The following is a 23,498-nucleotide window of genomic DNA, read 5'->3' on the forward strand; positions in this document are numbered from 1 at the left end:
AACATATTGGGATGAAATCTTCATGACGCTGATGCCAAATAACGTGATGTTTGTTTAACACTTTTCACTATATTTAATTTTTGGATGAATATTTTTGTGCACCCGGCCCCTTACCTTGTTCCAACCATCTACCACTCTGTTCGCAAAAGTGAACATTCTAATGTTCTTGCTATAACTTTGTTTAGTTAGCTTAAATATATGATCCCTTGTTCTTGAAGTTCCAGGTTTCAACAATTCTTCTTTATCAATTTTGTCGATTCCCGTTGCTATTTCATACGTAGTAATCATATCCTGTGTGGATTTGGGTATCTAAAGTACAACCCGGAATTATTTCAAGGGTACAAAGGTTGAGAAACGCTGCTTCAAAGTCTGGACCACAGAAAATACCAGGAAATGAGGGCGAAATTTCATTTCTGTCGGTTCTTCCTAGTAGATGCCCAACTACGATAGGTTGAATTAACATTTACTTTTGTCAAATTTGCCCACAGAATGAAAAAACTGCTGTATGAAAAATAACTTCTTTAATATTAATCAGATTATGTAAACGATTTTTACACATAGGTGCAACATTAGGAAAAATAGCTGGTGCCATGGAAAACCCATTAAGCATAATTAAAACAAAATTCTATAATTCATTTTTCATTTTAATTTTACATTATAAAAAATAGGTGATAATTTGCTTAAAAAAAGGGAGGTTGGCAATATTTAGGAAACCAGGATTTCATGAAGATTAAGATTATGTCTAGAACATTTTTATCCAGATTTTGTAGGTCCACTGCATAATGGTCAAGCAGATTATTATCAAGCTCAATAAATGTATATACTGTACTGTATGTCAAAAAAACCAGAGTTGAATATAGTGAAACGCCATTTTCTGGGCGAGACCCGGAGGCTCCCCGGAGCTATCTAGGCTGATATGGATATATTAGCTTTCTGGCATCAGTCAATGGTGCATGGAGTTCTTGCCTACCGGGAATCACGAGCCAGAACCTGGCCCCCTCAGAAAGGCACGAGGAGCAATAGCCTATAGAAACCCCCTATATGATTGGGAGCATTCTATGTCTGCCATTGACTGGGTCTAGCACCTAGAAAGGTAGGCGCCCCAAAACAAACCCCCTATTTTGGTGAAAATATTGCTACTGCAAGCCGAACGCCGAACGAGTGGACATAACTCCCCAAATTAAAATTAGCAAACCAGCATGACATTACATTGCCGCGCCGCTGTCTGCGCAACCGCCCGCCCCCACCAGGGAGGGGAAAGGAAGAGGCCCAGACCGTTGCGCCGGCAATCCACACTCCCTGTTCTGAGGCTGGATGTCAAAACACTCGAAAATACTGTACTGCTGACCAGAGGGAGGGAGGGTGCCGGGAAGCCTTCGAGTCTCACCCAGAAAATGGCGTTTCATTACATTCAATGCTGGTTTTCTGGGGGAAGCCTCGCCGACTCCCCGAAGCTAACTACCCAAAGATAACAGAAAACTTTGACTTACCCGGGAGATGGTCGGTCCTCACCCCTCAACTTGAAGCCGAGACAACTGGCTGCAACAGCCGACCCAATGCAATGCAGGCCCAACAAGGTCCAGGAACATTGACAAGTTAGCGAGCGGCCAGGACCCTGTTCGATATTCAGGCGCAAAACCCTGCGCCTGAATATCCACCCAAGACATGTTGCCAAAGATGGCAGCCAAAGCAGCAAACTTACTTACATTGTGGGCATGAGGATAGACCACAGGCTGGCTAGACTTGGTAACCCTGAAGATGACCTGGGAGACCCACGCCCTGGAACAGGGAAGGAGGGAAACCGGGTCAACCCAAAGTGCGTCCCCGGCCACCGAAGCCATGGCGCACAAATAACGGCGGAGAACACAACACATGATGCACCCCCGGCCTAAGTTTGCTGCTTTGGCTGCCATCTTTGGCAACATGTCTTGGGTGGATATTCAGGCGCAGGGTTTTTGGAGGTCGAACAGGGTCCTGGCCGCTCGCTAACTTGTCAATGTTCCTGGACCTTGTTGGGCCTGCATTGCATTGGGTCGGCTGTTGCAGCCAGTTGTCTCGGCTTCAAGTTGAGGGGTGAGGACCGACCATCTCCCGGGTAAGTCAAAGTTTTCTGTTATCTTTGGGTAGTTAGCTTCGGGGAGTCGGCGAGGCCAACCAAGCATCAAGAACCTAAGGTCCCCTCTGGAAAGCAGCAGACTCATTCTTCACCAGAAAAAAAGGAGACGGCTGCAGATGAGCAAACCGACCGCCAGGACCAAAAGAGCACAAACCCCTGCACCGGAGGAGAGCATGAAGCTCCCCAACCCGACCCCCCAGAGGCCAATGCCAACAGGAAAAAAGAACCTTAAAGAAACAATCCTGAGCCGAAGGGGCCACGACAAACCGAGAGGGAAGAGAGAGCACCCGGTCCAATGATCAGGACAGCTCAGGTGGCATACGAGCTGGCCGGAGGTGAAACAACACACAAGATAGCTTGCGGAATGGAGCAAACATATCAATACTGAACGCAAGCTGCAGCGGCTCCGCCAGTACTGCGTGACATGACTGTCCTGGAACAACCATGAAAGGAAGGACAGGACAACCTTATCAGAGACCAAAATACACCTACGCAGTGATAGGAAAAACAGGAAGGACCGCCAGGAAACTTCATGTTGCCACCGAGACGAAGCACACAGGTGGGAGACCAATAACGAAGCCACCTGCGCCCCATACAAATGATGATAGACCAGAGTCAGCAACTCTAGAAGCGAAAACTCGAGGAGAAGAACAAACCAGCCTCGTACCGAGCTGGACCGATCTGGTTGATACCTGGTTGATGGGGTTCTGGGAGTTGTTCTACTCCCCAAGCCCGGCCTGAGGCCAGGCTTGACTTGTGAGAGTTTGGTCCACCAGGCTGTTGCTTGGAGCAGCCTGCAGCCCCACATACCCACCACAGCCCAGTTGGTTTGGTACTCCTTGGAGAAAACAGTCTAGTTAACAGTCTAGTTTTCTCTTGAAGATGTCCACGGTTGTTCCAGTGATATTTCTGATAGTCGCTGGTAGGACGTTGAACAACCGTGGACCTCTGATGTTTATACAGTGTTCTCTGATTGTGCCTATGGCACCCCTGCTCTTTACTGGTTCTATTTTGCATTTTCTTTCATATCGTTCACTCCAGTACGTTGTTATTTTACTGTGTAGAGTTGGGACCTGGCCCTCCAGTAATTTCCATGTGTATATTATTTGGTATCTCTCTCGTCTCCTTTTGCTGAAAGAGGCAGAGCCGCGGGAAGACCCTCGGGTTCAAACACCGAGCAAGCAGCGCCTGAAACCAAGGCTGGGCCAGCCACCAAGGAGCCAACTTTCAAGCCCAGCAGAAGGACAACTTTTCCCTGGTAAGTCTCCAAGCGAGCCAGGACCTGGAGTAACAGCTGAACTGGGGGAAAAAGGTACAGGTAACCCCACCTCGCCCAGTCCTGCCTGAAAGCGTTGACCCCCTGACGGCCTCGCAGTCGAGGAAGGGCGCCATGTTTACCGGGAGATGCCTCGACCTCACCGACGTGAAGAGATCCACTTCCGGAGTCCTGAACGTCCAGCAGAGTCAACTTAACGAGTCGGCGTCGACCTTGCCAGCAACAGTTCAGCCAAGATCTGAGGGTGTGGATCACCGGCGTGAGGGTCTTGGGCTCCCTCTTTTCCCTCCCGAGTAGGGGGTACACAGACAGCAGCACAGTAACATGATGACGTTATACTAGTTTGCTTATTTTCATTTGGGGAGTTCTGTCCACTGGTTCGGTTTTCAGTAGTAATATTTTCACCAGAATAGGGGTTTGTTTTGGGGCGCCTACCTTTCTGGGTGCCAGACCCGGTCGATGGCAGACATAAAATACTCCCAACCACACGGGGTGTTTCTATGGGCCATTGCTCCTCGTGCCTCTCTGAGGGGTCCAGGTTCTGGCTCGTGGTCTCTACTAGGCAAGAACTCCATGCACACTGACTGATGCCAGAAAACTAACATATCCGTATCAGCCTGGGAGCCGACGGCTCTCCCCCCAGGAAAAAAAAAGTCAAAGGTTGCCATGAATAACCAATTTCAGTGAAAAACAATAATGACTTTTTATAAAATGGGTCTAAAGCACAAAATAAATTTCTGGAAACTCTGTAATAAGGATTTGTAAAAGGAAAGAAGGGGAGAATGATCCTATGGTACCACAGACACCGTGTTACAAAATAAAAAGGTACTCACTATATCCAAAAAGAAGTCAACATGTGGTCGCTTGTGGACGAAGAACCTCACTGGATGTCTGTCTATCGTAACCTTTAGTACAAAATCTGGTGGGGTGCCTGGCTTTACCATTTGCCGAATGACACCGTCATGGTGAGAATGAATGAGCGTCTCGTCCAAGTCTAATACTAAAACTTTACGCTTCACCAGACCTGCCAATAGAAATGTTAAATTAAAGCTCAAAATATTAGCTAAACTTTTTATTGCCCACTTTTCCTATTTTGTAAGGTGGGGGGGATATGAGACTTGAGAAAGATAAACAATAGTTTATACCAAAATTAATATACTGAACTAAAAAAATAAACATCACTAGTCTATTAATTGTATAATTTACAATACTGTAATATACTGTATATAGCATTACAAGAGACCCGAACACCACCAAATTTCAGTAGTCATCCACAGCAGCACAATATGGATTCACAAGACCAGCTGTACAGTACCTCTCTTGTCAACTGTCCTTTACAATGTATACATATAAATTAACTCCCTCATTACGAACCACTTCCATCCAGCTTAGTCTCTTACCATATTGTGTGTGTGTTGTTGATATACACTCCCCACTTTCTCTCATACGAAGAAAACGCATCCTCATCATTAAACTCATCCTCTTACCTTCCTCTCCTCTCCTCTTCCTACCCTTAAATTCACTTAAAAACATACACTTAGCCAGTCTACCATCATTCCATTCCTACACCATGTGTGAACCGTCTCCATACACGGTTCACAATATGATGATGTATTCATATTTGCCTTCCACATCTCTCCACGGCATCTTCGCGTCTTGCTCTGTTTACCGTCCGTGCACCACACATTCTTCAGATACTTAATTTTTGCTCTAACATATTCGTAACACCATTGTTTACAAGTGGACAAAAGAGGTAGCTCTAGCACTACTTTATGTTGTCATTTAGCCCAGAAATCATCAAACATTTGCATATCTACTTAGAAAGCCCATACATCTTTTCTCAATTATGGTGACTTAGTTTGAATTTCTTAAACAATTTACAAGCTTGGAAACACCGAGAGGTCATTCTTGACCCGAGACCATTAAAGACAGCCTTATAGTCTTTCAATCTCAAACTTTTTATAAATGAAACTAAGCTGCCATGACTGAGGAAAGATGTATAGTTTTTGTAAAGTTGCATAAATGCTTCATGAATCCTGGCCCAAGTCACACCAATTATTTATTGCTGTTTTTATCCTCATTGCTTTTCATTGCTCTAGGGTTTTCCATTATCCAGGGTTTTCATTGCTCTAGGGGTTTCCCATTACCCAGGGTTTTCATTGCCCAAGCTTCTTCCTTCCTTATCAGTACTGTACTCTCAACTTCAACTGAGCAAATTATTTTTATCAATCGGACATCTCATATTTAAACTGATACAATAACTTCCAGCATTGTTGCATTCATTCTTATTCCACACACACTGCACACACACACACACACAGCTGGAGTGGAAGACGAGAGAGTTGTGGCAGTGTGACCCATCATATTTACTCTTGTCTCATGTATACATATTACCAATGACTTCGGTTCAACATGCAAATACTGTAATATAAGACTTTTTTCCACCACCATCACTTTACTTTCACACATTCGATGCATTTTCTCCCATACAATAACATTTTCAGTTTGTCTACATAACATACACGCACTGCTAAAACTACTAACACATGCATACATTAAATTTGACACACTCAATTATTCACATTAGGTAACCCAGCCCACTCTTGAAATGAAAGTAACATTATTTTGGTACATCCTGGACCCTTATAAAGGGTCCAGTACCCTTATAAAGGGTCCAGGACCCTTTATACAGGAGTCAGGAGTCTATGAAAAATCAAAATCTCATCACTTTTATTAAATTTCATGAGTGGATCGAGTTATTTGTTTCAGCCAAATTATTGCAACTTGTTATCTGCATAGTTCAGCTAAGCAATATGAAATACATCAAAACTGAATTTAGTATATTTTTTACATAAAATAAACACAATTCTATTCAGCATTTAACAAGACTAAAGTTAACAAGACTACTCACTTAGCCGGTGTTTAGAAAGAGGGGAGAGCGGCAGCACTTCGTACTTGACTGGCTGGTACTGCAAAACCTGTTGGCAATAATACATTTACAGTGCCTCATCGTAAGTGCTGTAGCTTGCATAACAAGAAATGCATCATTATACAGGTAGCCAGTTAAATTATTGAATTGTAATTATGATCAATTGCAAATTAATTAAACTATAAAAGCAATGTTAATGATCTTTTACTTATGCTACTGTAATTGGCATTTCACTTTAAAATATTTACATAAACTTTCAGTGGGTATTAGAAATTTATTAAAACATGAATGGTACTATGTCAGATTATTGGAAAAGAAAGAGCTGGGATTATACCAATAAAAAAGATTTTTAACAATTTTACCCCAGTCAATATTGTATTTTAGAATATACACAAAAACAGAAGGAAGAACAAATGTGACAGGTGTTTGTGGGTGCATGTTTGGTTTTCAAATGTTCAGTAACATTTACATGGCCAAACTTCAGCTCCAGAGCCTTTCTTCTCTTTGGGAAATTTAATAAATGCATTGTACCGGTTGCTCACAAGATTAATATAATTCCAATGCCCACCCAACATGGCATGCTTTCAGAGGTCCTAACATGTGACCTCTCAAGTCGAGCCTGACCTCGGGCCGGGCTTGGGGAGTTGAACAACTCCCAGAACTCCATCAAGCAGGTAAGTCATTTACAGTACTCAGGTTATCAAGATATACTTCTGCCTTCAATCTTGTGCTGGTTCTGGGGATCAATGTCCCCACAGTCCAGTCTCTGACCAGGTCTCCTGGTTGGTGATCTGGTTAACCAGGCTGTTTGAGGCAGCTGCTTGCAGTCTGAAATTTGAGTCACAGCCCAGTTGATCACGTATACTTTGTAGGTGCTTATCAAGTTCTCTCTTCAATACAGCAAGAGGTTGGCTATTTATGCCCACTATGTTTAGAAGGAGTGTTGAAAAGGTTTGGTCTCAATGTTGACAGAATCGTCTCTTATCATGCCAATTACATATAACTAACAGATAACTAGTCAATCAAAACCAACAAATTATTAAGTGTCAATATATAAATAAAACATTAGTGATTTCTAATAAAGACAATTAGATTTACAATATATAATAATTCCTCAGTAATGTGTAACCACTGTGTTATTATAACACATACATAAACACCAATTCTGACACATGCTGTCAATAGCAAAAATCATTTCTGAGCTTAACTGTGAAATCACCAGACTCCATATGATAGAAACTATAATATAATTTTATAATATTTTTTCATACAATTTTTTTTATGAAGTTCTAAATTACTATTTTTATGTTTTCAAATACAGTATAATATTCAATGGTGGAAGACATCTAAACATGTTCAGGAAAGAAACGGATTAATGCTATGATGATCAGCCCCTTACCACCTTGCCATATAGAGCAGTATTAGGCATGTGTCCCCAAGTCTGCCATTTGTAGCTCAAAGCCAGAGTTCCCATAGACCCAATGTTACGAGAAATGTGTTCCCCAAAACACCAAAAATCAACAGAACCTTTTTCAATTTACCTTGAATGTTAGAGTTGCCCCCCTTTCCTGACATGGGGGGCAATGTTTGTGAAACCCCAAGTTTGGCCTTCAGTTGGGAGCCTTGAGACTCCTAGTGGATTCAGCTGAATCCCACATTGCATTGTTTTTTACCGTGTCGTGGGGTAATAGTCTAGGGTGCTAGCTTGGGGGATACCAAGTGAGCGGGTTTGAATCCTCCTTGTGGCTAAATCCTACTTAAATGTTAAGGATGCTTCACCTGTGTTACGAGTCCAATTTTTCCCTCGGCTATGCCTTAACGCATCAGCATACATTCTCTCTGAATTTATATTCTCTACAATTTTCAGTGGAATAATTTTTTTATCAGTAAATTATGTACAGGATTCCATATTTCAATCATAAGCAAATCAATCCGATCAAAAACAATGCAAAAAGAAATGCAGATTAGATTTGATCAGGATAGTTCATGTTTAATTTTATGACAGAATAATACTCCTTACAACTTTTCTTCACAGAAGCTTATACTGTACTTGCAATCTTAATGAAAAAAACTTTTTCAGTTGATGGTTGGTTCATCACAATTAACCTAGGTAAACCTACAGTCAACTTTAACTTTAGGTGATACAAAATGTAACACACAATCTAGAGATATATTGTACTGTATAATACAATCATACCCAGATCAGCATGAGGGGTGATCACATCAAAACAGTTTATTGAGAATGTGGCATTCAGAGTAATGAACCTCAAGCATACTGTATACTATTAATGAATGCAGTGTTTAAAAAAAATAAAAAAAAGGTTAAAAACTTTATTCATAAAAGATATACAGTAGTGTGAAATATGAACTCTGATACCGTTATCTAACCTATGGATGATAAACACACTGGAGGACAAGGCTGAAGGACTGTGGTGTATCAGATACTGTACAGTATTATTGATAAAACAATGCCAGTTATTTTCATGACTGGTTTTAAAATCCGTTTAGCTTTTTCCCGATCTTATGATACAATACAGTTTATATTTATTTGTAGTAATTTTGTAGTTATTGCAGCCTCTGCAGTGGCTTTAATTATTTATATATATTATATATATATATATATATATATATATATATATATATATATATATATATATATATATATATATATATATATATATATATATATATATATATATATATATATATATATATATTTATTTATTTATTTATTTATTTTGACACCTCGGCTTATGAATGCCTGTTCACAAACTTTTCGGGTTATGAGCCAAATTTCTTCATAAAATCCGAATCGGGTTACGAACTTTGCCTCGGGTACTATAGTTTGTTGATACATGTATGGCTGACCTAGCGCGTGGTGGCACGGCGACCACACCTCAGTTTACCAGTGCCTCCCACCTACTGACAATCGCGCTTGAATTCTTTGAAATAATTTCAGTGTTTTTCGGATTTTTGGGTATTTGAACATAAAAGTAATTATTATATACAGTGGTACCTTCGTCTTCGTAGTTAATCCTTTCCCAGAGACGGTACAAAAACTGAAATGAATTTTCCCATAAGAAATAAAATGAATCAAATTAATCTGTTCCACACTACCAAAAATATTAACTAAAAAATAGATTTCATACAGAATAATACTCTTAGGTACCTTCCCTTTATTGGGGACTCTTGTTGGTGTATGGAAGACAGTGAGGAGAGGAGAGGGGAGGGGGGGGGGGGGGGGGGTAGGAGGAGAGGTGTTAGAGTTTAGAAGGGGAGTCAGTTTCTATTATAACAGCAGTGATGACATTTCTGGGGTACTCTCTCATGTTTTGCAGGCATACCACTAGAACCTGGTTGTGGCTTGCTGCTTGCTTGTCTTGCTAAGAATCTGTCTATAGACACTTATATTTTCTTATGTTTTAACACTTGTCTGTAGTGAGGCATCACATCGTCTCACTATGCATGATCTCTTGTTTTTCCTCTATCATCATCCTCATAACTTTTCTTAAGTTGAACATTACCACTGACTTTCTTATAACTCATGGCATGATATATAAGAACTTTCATGTTCAGAAACCAAAAAAGCGCAAAACAATGAAATTCTTCACAAAGAATCTAAGATCATCACTAGGTGGGAGACTGGTAAACTAAAGTGCCACACTCGCAGTGGACCCGTACGTGTATATACAAACTACGACCCCCGAGGCAACTACAACAACTGAATCTAGGAATTTACTACGACAACCGAATCAAGAAATTTACTACGACAACCGAAACAAGAAATTTACTACGAGAACCGCAAACTGCGAGAACAGGGGTCTACGAGAACCGAGGTTCCACTGTATATCTCGCCATGGGTCCCAAGAAAGTCAGTAGTAAGGTTCAACCTAAGAAAATAGTTGTGAGTAGAGGCAGTAGAGGATGTCCCTTTCTCATTAAGAAAATGTGTGAAATATGGGAAGAACTGCAAAGTTTTGTTGAAAAAACTCACCCATATAAAGCTGTAGCAGGCCATTGCATTGACCTGTTAAATGGCAATGTGATGTCTCACTATAGACAAGTGTTAAAATGTAGAGAAAACAAGTGTCTTAAGACAGATTCTTAATAAGACAAGCAAACAGTGAGCCACAACCAGGTCCTAATAGTACTCCTGCAAAACACAGTAGAGAGAGTACCCCACAAATGTCATCACTGCTGTTATGATGGAAGGTGGACTCCCTTTCCAAACACTAACACCTCTCCTTCCCCCCCCCCCCCCCCTCCTCACTGTCTTCCATGGACTTACCTGACACATGATCTGAGCTGTAACTCAAATGAGGCGAGATGATTCTTTGTCGAATTAGATTCAGCTACTCGGAACAAAAAATTCCAAGCTGACCCATCTCATCATCTGCATGTAAGCTAATGAGAATATGGAGCAAGTATATTACTGACTTGCTAGAGGTCCTTGGTGGGAGATTCCTCCTCCTTTCCGTGGCTCTCCGGAGGGGGAGACAGGTGACACTAATATCTAGAAGCACATTTAGATGTGCATGATAAAGGAGTATCTCACTTTCAAAAGGACATACCATTACCTGCTCTTGAAACAGCTCGGTTCAAAACACTAATCATTTCAGAAGTCAACTCTCAGGACTAACACTGCAACCCAAACATGATGGGGTGGATCTCATCGAGACCTTTAACAACAAGTTGGAGGATGTTGATCCAAACACTTCTTTACAAGGTCACATGTAACTCATATGGATGGTAACAGCTTCAAGCTCACCAAGCCAGTGTAGGACAAAACACCAGAGCTGCTTTAACACCTATAGGGTTATAAAGCCATGGAATGGCCTACCTGCCTTGCAGTTACCTTGTGATAATTTTGGGGCTCAACGTCCCCCTGGCCCAGTCCTCGACCAGGCCTCCTGGGGTCAACAAGGCCAAAGCCACAAATGCCATGACAATTCTAGTTCAAAATTAAGCTGGAATAAAAATTCAAGGACAATTTGGGGACCTTTGACCTTATACCTGCTAAAGCCACTCGAGATGGTGACCACTCACGTAAATTCGGGTAAATATTCGGTGAATACAGTGGTGGCTCTCTCCAACTGGAGGCCTAGTTTGCTACTGAATAAGATCAAGAGTGTTGTCAGTGGCAGTTGGCCATGGACAAAAGAAGTTATGTATTGGAGGAGATAGGCCTAGCTGCTGCTGATTATGGGTGTGTGTGTATTGAGGCAAAGGTTCACCTGGCCGACGACAATTTAGGGACGAGTGTGTTGATTGTTTACATAAAATTAGATCACACACATACAACACTGCCATCAAATTTTGAAACCTAACCCGAGCCTAACAATTCCTAACTTAGAATATGTTGTTGTAATAAAAAAAAAGTCGTTGTTGAACGGTTATTATATAAAGTTGACCAAGACCCCCCCCCCTAGCAGTCCTGTGTACGAGGCGACTAACCACATAAATCACTTCGTGCCAAAACCTGTTCATCAATGGATTGTAAAACCAAACAATTGAGCTGTTTTCACAATTTAGATCACACCATTCCTTGCCTACCCCCCCCCAACCCCCACCCCCCTAAGGGGCAAGAGTACCAAGAGTACTAGAGACAGTAAACATTAGTCTCCACTCACCACAAGACCTAGAGGCTCCCCACAAGACGGGGTCGACACCACCGTCTTACAAGTACCCCGATGACTTGGGAAGTGTGCGGGGGGGGGGGGATGAAAGCCCGAGATGACCTCATACCCGCGTCGGGCTCCAGTACCCTGGTACCCGGCGGCGGGGTATGAGTGAAGGCTGTGAGCAAGGGGAGGTGTATGTGTGCGTGTGAGGAGCGTGTGAGGCAGACAGTCACCTGCACCACCAACACTCACCGTTCTGGCCTGTTTCCGAAGGACATAGCACACGAAACTCCAGATCTTCTGAGCCAGAAGCAGGAACGCACGAAGGCCCATTTGTAGTTGCTTATACATTGGTGTCGGTGTTGTGGCGGCTTGGTCTCTGAGCAGCACAAGGTAGGTGCACACCGGACCGGAGGCGGAGCGAGGCTCAAACACACATCACCAGCCAATATTTACATTGTTGAGGACCTGAGTGGGCAACACACCGCCTCCATCGACCCACTTCTCGTCAACTCCACCAACTCTGCCGCTCCCCGACAGATGGCGCGCCCGACGCCGCCGCTAAAGGTTCCCGTCAACCGGTTATTTTGTACCTGGTAAACATCCCCTTAATTTACCTTAACTTACTCTTAATGTATCTCTAATTCCATCTCTTAAAGGCAGTTTAATTATTGCAATGTAATTTTCATGAGGGGAATATGTAGTTTTCTTTCTTTCGTATATCAATTTATCTGTAAATTTAAATCCTTAATGTGCACGTCCTAATATTAGTGCTTATATAACATATCTATCTACATTTTGCCATTGGCATTATTCGAGACCATGGTTTAATTTTGCATGTAAGGTAAACACATTGTTAATTGGCTTTGGACGAAACATTTCACATATAGTGTATACAGAAGTCTGTTTACTGTACGTCAGACCAATTATCAGTTGTGCAGCACCAGCATCTTCAGTCCATATCTCGTCAAACACAAAATAACGCTGGATAAAGCTAATTGCTAGAACCCTGCATGAAGTACATGTCACTCAGTCAAGTTAAGAACAGTTGACTTTGACTGTTAGCTGAATGAATGGCCATATGGACACCATGATTCATGTGGATATGTAACATGTGGAACATGGAACACACGAGTGGAACATGAACTATCTACGTGAATGTGAACACCTGAGAGACATCAGAAGTACGTGTAGAATAATGCACCCCACATTGTTTGAGTTAGGAAAACACTATTTGTCAAATATTGATACTGTTCTTAAAAGATTTCCCCATTTTGCACCCGCAAGATAACGTAAGCTTTTAAGGGTTGATAGATGTTAATCTTCTTGTTTGAGGAGCTGTTCACTTGAGACAGTTAAGCAAGTCCCAGCTGTGTATGGGTACAAGTGACAGGAGGAACATCCCAGCGGGTTTTCTTCCTATTGGGGAGTGTTGTACATGCTGCTATGGAGGTGTGTCCACTCACAGGATGAGTGGTGCTGCCCAATAAACTCGCCCCTCGGGGCAAAATGAAAAAATTTAAAAAATGAACAAGGGGACACAGGTGGAAACTCAAATGAGACGCAGAGACATTAAAAGAATTGTTTTCAATGTCAGAGTAGTTAACAGATGGAATGCATTAGTTAGTGATGTGGTGGAGGCTGATTTCATACACAGTTTCAAATGTAGAATTTATAGAGCCCAGTAGCAGTGTTGTCAGGGACCATTTGGTCACCATTTGGTCCGGGAGACATCTCCCGTCACGTAGGGTGCAGTCGCGCCTCCACAGATCTCCAGTATCATCTCTTGATACTGGTAATGGCTCAAAAGGGCCACCACTTACGGGCTATTCATGCCCGTGCCACTTCTTGGGTGGCTTAATCTTTATCAATCAGTGTTGCCAGAGAGATTCGCTGGCAGCGCCATTGCGAGCTGGTCGGACACGGATTTGTTCCCAGAAAAACTTACGATTCTGAGCACCCATCAGCTCAAATCATCGCGGTTTTGTGAGGAAGAATACATCAGTACTCCAAGATCCAGACAATATCTTGTTTAGAAAGAAACAATTCCGATTTCGTCTGCAACTGACAGAGAAACAACTCTTGTTGATTACCTGCTGCCCAGCTGACTGGTCTTCTGCACAACCCAGTAGCAGGCGACCCGAACTCTCGAACCGCACTTTCGGCGCCCATCACCGATAATATTGTGTGTGTGTGTGTGTGTGAGGACCGTATCACTGACCAGGTCACTTAGAGTCCTACCCTGAAGGGCGAGGCGATACCCTGCGGGCAGCGCCACAAGGGGGCACCTTAGAAGGTGGGCTGAGCCTGACAGGGAAAGGTAGACCCAACAGCTCATTTAGGTGTTAGGTATCCCTGATTCCACCTGGGGGAATCATTCTACGACCTCCGTTGGAGGGGAATGAATTTCTCCAGGCCTAGGAGTGTCTCAGGCATTAGGTAGAGCAGTGATTCGGTCCTCACTACGTGGAGAGTCATGGGGAAGTCGAATAGAAAGAGGCAATGGAGGCAGCTTTCAAACGAAGAGGGACGGTGGACCGAGGTGCAGCAGGCACCGAAGAGAACTGCTATCGAGGCCTCACCACGTGCCTCTACCAGCAAGACAGCAGACGTAATGGACCTAGAGAGGACAGCATCAGTCACACACCAAACAGTGTCAGACAGTGTACCTCTCTCCACAACCCAGCTACAGGACAACAGTATGAGACAGGAGAGGACAGCACCAGTCTCACACCAGCTAGTGTCAGACAAGGCTTTTCTGTCCACAACCCAGCCATAGGACGACAGTATGAGACAGGAGAGGACACCACTAGTCTCACACCAGACATCGCCAGACTCTGTACATCTTCCAAAATTCAAGATAATGCAGACAGACCACTTTCCTACAGCATATGGAGTAGTAACGGCAATGGAAAAAGAACAACCAGAGCTCAAACTTTCCATCACAGTCAACCTGAAAGGAGAAATAATAATGACACCACAAGACCAACATTCTGCAAATTACTTAGAAAAAGTAAGAGTCCCGCAAGGGAAACCTGTATGCTTGGAAAAGCTGGACTCTTCAGAAAGACGCACACGAATCGTGCTTTTTCCCTGTGAGAAATGCTACAACGAAAGTGGTAGTAAGGCACATAATGAAATTTTGTACTATTTCTGGTTTACCAAAAGTAATACAGACAGATAATGGGGCTAATTTCACTTCCAAAGTTTTTCAGCAGTTTTGTGAGGAGTTTGGCATCCTCCATCCTCTGCTTACCATCCGGAGAGCCAAGGTGCTTTGGAAAGGATGCACCAAATCCTTAAGCAAATGCTGAGAACCAGTTGCATGGAAACTGGCAGAGACTGAGATGACGGTCTTCCACTGATGCTCATGGCACTGAGGGATACTTATCAAGAGTCCCTGGGGTGTTCACCCAACTCATTAGTTTTAGGCCATGAGGTGAGAAGTCCACTAACCATCTTAAGAGATAAGTTGGTCGGAAATCCAAAGAGTGTTGTGCAGGTAAACTATATTCATGACTTACAAGATAAGTTAAATAAAAACAGGGCTAAAGCCTTAATTCATCTTAAAGTGAAAAAAATAAGCTACACAATATTTATATCAGGGTATCCACTTTTATTAGACTCACACACACCGGAGTGCAGACTCCCTTCGACTGCTGCAATAAACATGTTGATTGTCTGGTGGTGTTTAGGCCCAGTCATTGCAAGAGAACGAAAAAAAATATAAGTGAAATTACGTGGGTGTGAGTCTGCGCTGTGGTGGATGTGGACGTGGACCCGCGCTCCGGTGGATGTGGACCCGCTCTCCGGTGGATGTGGACCCGCGCTCCGGTGGATGTGGACCCGCGCTCCGGTGGATGTGGACCCGCGCTCCGGTGGATGTGGACCCGCGCTCCGGTGGATGTGGACCCGCGCTCCGGTGGATGTGAGCCCGCGCTCCGGTGGATGTGAGCCCGCGCTACGGTGGGTGTGACCCCGCGCTACGGTGGGTGTGAGCCCGCGCTACGGTGGGTGTGAGCCCGCGCTCCGGTGGGTGTGAGCCCGCGCTACGGTGGGTGTGAGCCCGCGCTACGGTGGGTGTGAGCCCGCGCTACGGTGTGTGTGAGCCCGCGCTACGGTGTGTGTGAGCCCGCGCTACGGTGGGTGTGAGCCCGCGCTACGGTGGGTGTGAGCCCGCGCTACGGTGGGTGTGAGCCCGCGCTCCGGTGGGTGTGAACCCGTGCTACGGTGGGTGTGAATCGGCGGTTCGGTGGGTGTGAACCCGCGTTCAAATGCGAGAGCCACGCTCTGCACACGCGGGAGAGCCACGCTCTGCGCACGCGGAAGAGCCACGCTCGACACATGCGTGAGAGCCACGCTCGACACACACGTGAGAGCCACGCTCGACAGACGCACGAGAGCCACGCTCGACACACGCATGAGAGCCACGCTCGAGACACGCGTGAGAGCCATGCTCTACACGCGCACCTGAGCCACGCTCTACATACGCGGCCAAGCCACGCTCTACATACGCCTGTGAGCCACGCTCTACACATGTGCGTGAGCCACGCTCTACACATGCGTGCGAGCCACGCTCTACACACGTGCGCGAGCCACGCTCTGCACACGCGTGCGAGCCACGCTCTGCACACGCGGGCTCACACCCACCGGACCGCCGTTTCCTACCCACCGGAGCGCGGACTCACACCCACCGGAGCGCGGACTCACACCCACCGGAGCGCGGACTCACACCCACCGGAGCGCGGACTCACACCCACCGGAGCGCGGACTCACACCCACCGGAGCGCGGACTCACACCCACCGGAGCGCGGACTCACACCCACCGGAGCGAGGACTCACACCCACCGGAGCGCGGACTCACACCCACCGGAGCGCGGACTCACACCCACCGGAGCGAGGACTCACACCCACCGGAGCGCGGTTCCTCCCCGGAGTGTGGTCCTCTCCCCGGAGTGTGGTCCTCTCCCCGGAGTGTGGTCCCCTCCCCGGAGTGCGGTTCCTCCCCGGAGTGTGGTCCCCTCCCTGGAGTGTGGTCCCCTCCCCGGAGTGTGGTCCCCTTCCCGGAGTGTGGTCCCCTTCCCGGAGTGTGGTTCTGCCTCGGAGCATGGTTCTCCCCCGGAGCCCCGCTCTCTCCTCGAGTGAACCTTGTGGGAGGCTCAGTCAATATGCTTCTTCATGGCGGGCCTCACAAACTTCTTTGTGTCCCAGACGGCTTTCTTGACCTTGGACACGGCGTGAGATACATTAGGCAGGTGGTCTGCCATGTCGGAAAGGTCGTAGTTAATTTCGTCAATTTTTAGCCTCAGGTCTATCATTGGCTCAGTGTGCGTCAGTTTGACCATCATCTCCGGGATCGCTTCTTTGACGCCCGCGAGCGACTCTTTGACGCCTGTGACTGTCTCTTTGACGCCCGCGAGCGACTCTTTGACGCTCGAGACCGCGTCAGAACCTACGACCGATGCCTTCAGGCCCACGAGGCAGCCTTTGACACCCGCGAATGTGTCTTTGAGACCATCGACAACCTCCGTGGCTGTCCGTGTTTGCTGCCACCCGGGTTGTGCAGTCATGGGTTGATGGTGGTTTCTCACCGGGCCCCACATCCCCTGGGGCCCGGTCGCCGTTCCCTGGGGCCCGGGCCTCATCCACTGGGGCCCGGTCGCCGTCCCCTGGGGCCCGGTTGCCATCCCCTGGGGCCCGGTCATTATCCCCTGGGGCCCGGTCATCATCCCCTGGGGCCCGGTCATCATCCCCTGGGGCCCGGTCGCCGTCCCCTGGGGCCCGGTTGCCATCCCCTGGGGCCCGGTCATTATCCCCTGGGGCCCGGGCCTCATCCACTGGGGCCCGGTCGCCGTCCCCTGGGGCCCGGGCCTCATCCCCTGGGGCCCGGTTGCCATCCCCTGGGGCCCGGTTGCCATCCCCTGGGGCCCGGTCATTATCCCCTGGGGCCCGGTCATTATCCCCTGGGGCCCGGTCATTATCCCCTGGGGCCCGGTCATTATCCCCTGGGGCCCGGCCCTCATCCCCTGGGGCCCGGTCGCTGTCCCCTGGGGCCCGGTTGCCATCCCCTGGGGCCCGGTCATTATCCCCTGGGGCCCGGTCATTATCCCCTGGGGCCCGGTCATCATCCCCTGGGGCCCGGTCATCATCCCCTGGGGCCCGGTCATTATCCCCTGGGGCCCGGTCATCATCCCCTGGGGCCCGGTCATCATCCCTTGGGGCCCGGTCATCATCCCCTGGGGCCCGGTCGCCATCCCCTGGGGCCCGTTCATCATCCACTGGGGCCCGGTCGTTATCCACAGGGGCCCGGTTGTCATCTCCTGGGGCCCGGTTGTCATATCCTGGGGCCCATTCCTCGCCCTCTGGGGCCCGTTCCTCGCCCTCTGGGGCTCGTTCCTCGCCCTCTGGGGACGGTTCCTCACCCACCGGGGCCCGTTCCTTACCCAAGAGGTTACTGGGTTCGCGTTTGGAATAGTCTCGTTAACTATTTCAAACCGTGGCAGGCGATGCTCGTCCTCCTGAGTCAGGCGCTGCTGGCTCTGGTGGGGCGTGAAGTCCTGCTCCTCCTGCAGCCGGAGGTCCTGGCGGGGCATGAAGTCCTGCTTCTCCTGCAGCAGGAGGTCCTGGCGGGGCGTAAAGTCCTGCTTCTCCTGCAGCAGAAGGCCCTGGTGGGGCGTGAAGTCCTGCTTCTCCTGCAGCAGGAGGTCCTGGTGGGGCGTGAAGTCCTGCTTCTCCTGCAGCAGGAGGTCCTGGTGGGGCGTGAAGTCCTGCTTCTCCTGCAGCAGGAGGTCCTGGTGGGGCGTGAAGTCCTGCTCCTCCTGCAGCAGGAGGTCCTGGTGGGGCGTGAAGTCCTGCTCCTCCTGCAGCAGGAGGTCCTGGTGGGGCGTGAAGTCCTGCTCCTCCTGCGGCGGGACGTCCTGGTGGGGCATGAAGTCCTGCTCCTCCTGCAGCAGGAGGTCCTGGTGGGGCGTGAGGTCCTGGTCCTCCTGCGGCGGGACGTCCTGGTGGGGCTCGGCCTCGGCGGGCTCGGTCCCGCAGCAGCAGCAGAAGAAAACCTTTTTGACCCAATGAAGAAACTTTTTGCCAGAGGTCCGACACATTACTAAACGGGAAAAAACAATTTTAACAAGGAAATTTATTAATAATTTTTTTTTTTAGTGTCGGGGGAAAAAACATTTGCTTTATACGAACAAAGGGGGATGTTGGGGTAGTATTTCCACACAACATACACGAGTTAGTATTTCCATGTACTGTATGAGTGAGCATGTCGCTCACTCGTATGTTAGGTGGTTTGTGTTTCTGGCTGGTTGTATGTTTGTGCTTGTGGGAGCGTGTTTGTGTGCTCGTTAGAACGTGTGTTTGTGCTTGTTGGGGCGAGCGTTTGTGCTTGTTGGGGCGAGTGTTTGTGCTTATTGGAGCGTGGGTTTGTGCTTGTTGGAGCGAGTGTTTGTGCTTGTTGGATCGTGGGTTTGTGCTTGTTGGAGCGAGTGTTTGTGCTTGTTGGATCGTGTGTTTGTGCTTGTTGGGGCGAGCGTTTGTGCTTGTTGGATCGTGTGTTTGTGTTTGTTGGAGCGAGTGTTTGCGCTTGTTGGATCGTGTGTTTGTGCTTGTTGGAGCAGCCGTTTGTGCTTGTTGGATCGTGTGTTTGTGCTTGTTGGAGCGAGTGTTTGTGCTTGTTGGATCGTGTGTTTGTGCTTGTGGGAGCGTGTTTTTGTGCTTATTGGAGCGAGTGTTTGTGCTTGTTGGAGCGTTGTTTGTGCTTATTGGAGTGTGTGATCGTGTTTGAGGGAGCGTGTGTTTGTGCTTGTTGGTGTGTAACAAACTAGGTTTGTTGTAGGGAATTATTCAGTATAGATTCTCATAGACATGGGGACCGCGTAGTTTTGAAAGTCTGGAGTCAGACGGAAGTCGACCTGACTCGGGCAGAGAAAGATCATCCCTCCAGGGATTTGCGGTTAAGATTACAAGATGGCCGCCGCCTTTGTCTTAAAGCAACATGCAATGAATTATTTAACAAAAATCAGTAATTTAGAGAAATTCAAGTTTTGGTTAAAATTGTATTCAATAATATACCTGTTCAAGTATCAAGAATATTCGCAATTGTAGGAATAATGAGTAAGTCACCGTCAGTGACGTCAATAGGAGAGAACTAGTCTCGGATGCGGATGAATCTTGACCACCCTGGGTCAACGGTTACCAAAGCCCTCCATATCTTGTAATTCACAAAGTTCAAATAGCCATATTGTAATATTGGAAATAGCCTTTCCCTGAGATGCCTGTACGATTACCATCAGTTTATAAGAGTTTAACCATCTGGGTTGTTCAGTACAACGGAGATTAGTTGTGCAATTTAAACCCTGCTTAGTAAACTAGTAACGTGGCGGATTGATACTCCCTATAGCTCTCGCTAGTGGTGCGGGAGCTAGGTAGACAGTGTATGCTAGGCCAGCGACTGGGGAGGGCAAATATCTTCACCTCTCCAAAAGATCAGCACCCCATCAGTTGGTCCCGTAGACAAGATACAGTTGCTAAGAGTTGTTATAGGTAAATAGTTCATTTCGTGCCTCAATAGGAAGTGTTCAGTTAGGGAGTGATTTTATTTAGTTGTTGTTTAGATGTTGCATAAATAAATGATTAGATTGTTCTCTGTATTTTATTAGTTCCATGAATAATTTTGCATGTCCTTGTCACGTGGTCTCCACGAGTCAGAGGTTATTTGGGTCGCAAGCCTAGCAAAGTTTAAGAGATCATATATCCCCTTGCTATCTGTAATTCCCACACTTAACGTAGATTCATCCCTCCTTTTCCAAGTAATTTGGGGATCAAGCCCCAAAGTGTTAATGATTGATTAATTGGTCCAGACCCCGATTAATTGACGCTTCTGATTAATGGTCTGGTGGTGGCAGCAGAAGGAGATCCTTGAGTTTGCTAGAAGTCTAGTACAACGTCACGGGGGCTGTAGAATCTTAGCCGATCGAGCGGCTGAGACCACATGGCGCGGGATTCGGCAAAGTTAACTCTGGGGTCCCTTGGAATTAAGTTGAAGTAAATATAATACGGGTGGGTAAAGGACGAAGGTATAACCAATACCCCCCCCCCCCGTGTTACAGGTGCGTGTGTTTGTGCTTGTACTCACCATTTGTGCTTGCGGGGGTTGAGCTTTGGCTCTTTGGTCCTGCCTCTCAACTGTCAATCACCTGGTGTACAGATTCCTGAGCCTACTGGACTCTATCATATCTACATTTAAAGCTGTGTATGGAGTCAGCCTCCACCACATCACTGCCTAATGCATTCCATCCGTTAACTACTCTGACACTGAAAAAGTTCCTTCTAACGTCCCTGTGGCTCATGTGGGTACTCAGTTTCCACCTGTGTCCCCTTGTTCGCGTCCCGCAAGTGTTGAATAGTCTGTCCTTGTTTACCTGGTCGATTCCCCTGAGGATTTTGTAGGTTGTGATCATGTCTCCCCTTACTCTTCTGTCTTCCAGTGTTGTAAGGTGCATTTCCCGCAGCCTTTTGCTCGTAACTCAGATCCAAATTGCTAAAAGCAGCGAGCTGACGGTCTAAAAGTAGCGAATTTGTAATAAGAGTAGCCCAATTTTTTGTTTAATCACCGATACAGGTTTCAAAGTAATATATTTTGATATATAGAGTACATTAAAGATTTTAATTGTTTTATTAATATTATCTCTGCATATATGTATATATATATATATATATATATATATATATATATATATATATATATATATATATATATATATATATATATATATATATATATATATATATATATATATATATTAAACTATTTGCAAGCTTTAATTAAAAAATTATCGCATCTTTCTTGAATATTTTGAAACTTTTCCTGGGTTATAAAATTGTTTTGTCTGTTAGTGGGCAGAAGTGTTGAAAATTCGTAACCAAAGTCAACTTTCTCCAGGGGCAGATATATGGAAGTGTAGTCCAAATTAACATGAAGCTTTGCATGATGAGGATGAACGATTCTTCTGAGTATTCCAAGAGTGAAGTTTTCTAAGACAGTGTGAAGGTTACACTGATCTGCTTCATCTCATCAGGGTACATTGAAAATAGTTGCCTTGCAACATATTTATCACAAGAGGAAAAAGCTATTTGGTAATGAGTTGTTAAAGAATCCCGCTGACCTAACAGCCGCTTTACACTACCGCTCCTTGCCAACCATCGTCTTCCTGACAAAGATATTAACTGTAAGGGATGTTTCCCATCATTTATCAATCTGTAAATTTCTAGATAACCTTCTCACCTTAATGAAAATCTGTGGAACCAGGTGTAGCTTTTGGGATGAAGTAATAATGACAATTAAGGTTGGGAAATCTATGGCCCTTGGGGAGGATTACCTTGCCATGCGGTTACTTTTTCTTTCAAAGGTTCCTAGGATCCCAGGGGGCTGGTCTCTGACCAGGGCTCCTGCGGTAAGTGGTCTAGTCAATCAGGCTGTTGGACGCGGCTGTGATTTGTACGCATTATATTATTAAAGCATAAATAATCATCATATAGTTTCTTAATATTAATAGTCCAAAGTAGCCCAACTTGCTTTTAAAGTAGCCCAACTTGCTTTTAAAGTAGCCCAAAAAGTCGCAAGTAGCGAAATGAAAAATTTGGGAGCGTGGGGCTCTCAAAAGTAGCCCAATTCGCTACTTGTAGCCCAATCTGGCAACCCTGCCTGGACACAAGCTGCCCTGTAGCCTATCCTACTACTAATGTATCAATGTTATACTATAACATACATAGGTAAATATTGTGGCCTGTCTAGCCTACTTAAACAAGGGGTAAAGGGAGGGAAATTGATCTACCATTTACATTCCTGGCTCACAATGCCTGTCCCTTGATGGTGTGAGGTTCCCACGCTTCCTGAGTCGGTCCTTGATGATCCAGGAACGTTCCACATACCTCAGGTGTCGTGAAGCCTTCGCGTCGTCGCCGAACCACTCCCAGAGTTTCTGATATCCCAATCCTGGTTCACCAGTGAGCACTGAGCTAATCACTGTATGCACACACTCGTCCCTTCCTCAAGGCGTTGCTCCTTGCCCTAGGAACAGTGTCGTCCCTCCAAAATCCTCAGTGAACGTGACCCGGTCACAGCTAGGCCTGCCCGCCACACCTTCCAGACCTTCAAGCGTCAGGCGGTGTCCCTCCAGCGTCGTCGCCGACCGATTCTTCAAGTTTTGGCACTTCTCTGCTCAATGAACTTGGTTTCTTCTTGCTTCCCGGAAGCGCAGGGTCTCCAATAACAATGGTAGGCTGCGATGGCTTGCTTTAATCTACTGAGTAAGGCTCCAAGAGCCTCCAAACCCCGAGAGCTGACTGAGGAACGTCCTCCCACTCTCACTGTCAGCTCATCTCTGACGTTGGCGACGCCTGGGGAACTCGGTGACGTCACAGCGAGCGCTGATTAGTCGCCCGTGACCTAAGTCACCCAATCCGCTGTAACGTACGATTATGTTATGGTGTTGGGTTGATTAGATACACAGTGTTTAGTGAGTTTCATATTTATTTAGTAGTCCTGGATACAGC

The 23,498-nt window shown here is 46.2% G+C and overlaps 1 protein-coding gene across 1 annotated transcript in view; it reads right to left on the reverse strand.

Annotated features, from left to right (window-relative positions):
• Dd (CTD nuclear envelope phosphatase 1-like protein dullard) overlaps nucleotides 1–12,476 on the reverse strand; it is a 30,764-nt gene extending 18,288 nt beyond the window's left edge. Inside the window, exons 1-3 of the mRNA XM_045736938.2 lie at nucleotides 12,195–12,476; nucleotides 6,304–6,370; nucleotides 4,226–4,416 (exon numbers count right to left, since the gene is read on the reverse strand). Coding sequence (XP_045592894.1) covers nucleotides 4,226–4,416; nucleotides 6,304–6,370; nucleotides 12,195–12,293 — 357 coding nt within the window. The 5' untranslated portion in view covers nucleotides 12,294–12,476. The remainder of the gene's footprint in view (nucleotides 1–4,225; nucleotides 4,417–6,303; nucleotides 6,371–12,194) is intronic.
• Between the last annotated feature and the right edge of the window lie 11,022 nt (nucleotides 12,477–23,498).

Source organism: Procambarus clarkii, chromosome 18 (assembly GCF_040958095.1).
Source record: "Procambarus clarkii isolate CNS0578487 chromosome 18, FALCON_Pclarkii_2.0, whole genome shotgun sequence".
In the NCBI taxonomy this organism is placed as follows: Eukaryota; Metazoa; Arthropoda; class Malacostraca; order Decapoda; family Cambaridae; genus Procambarus; species Procambarus clarkii.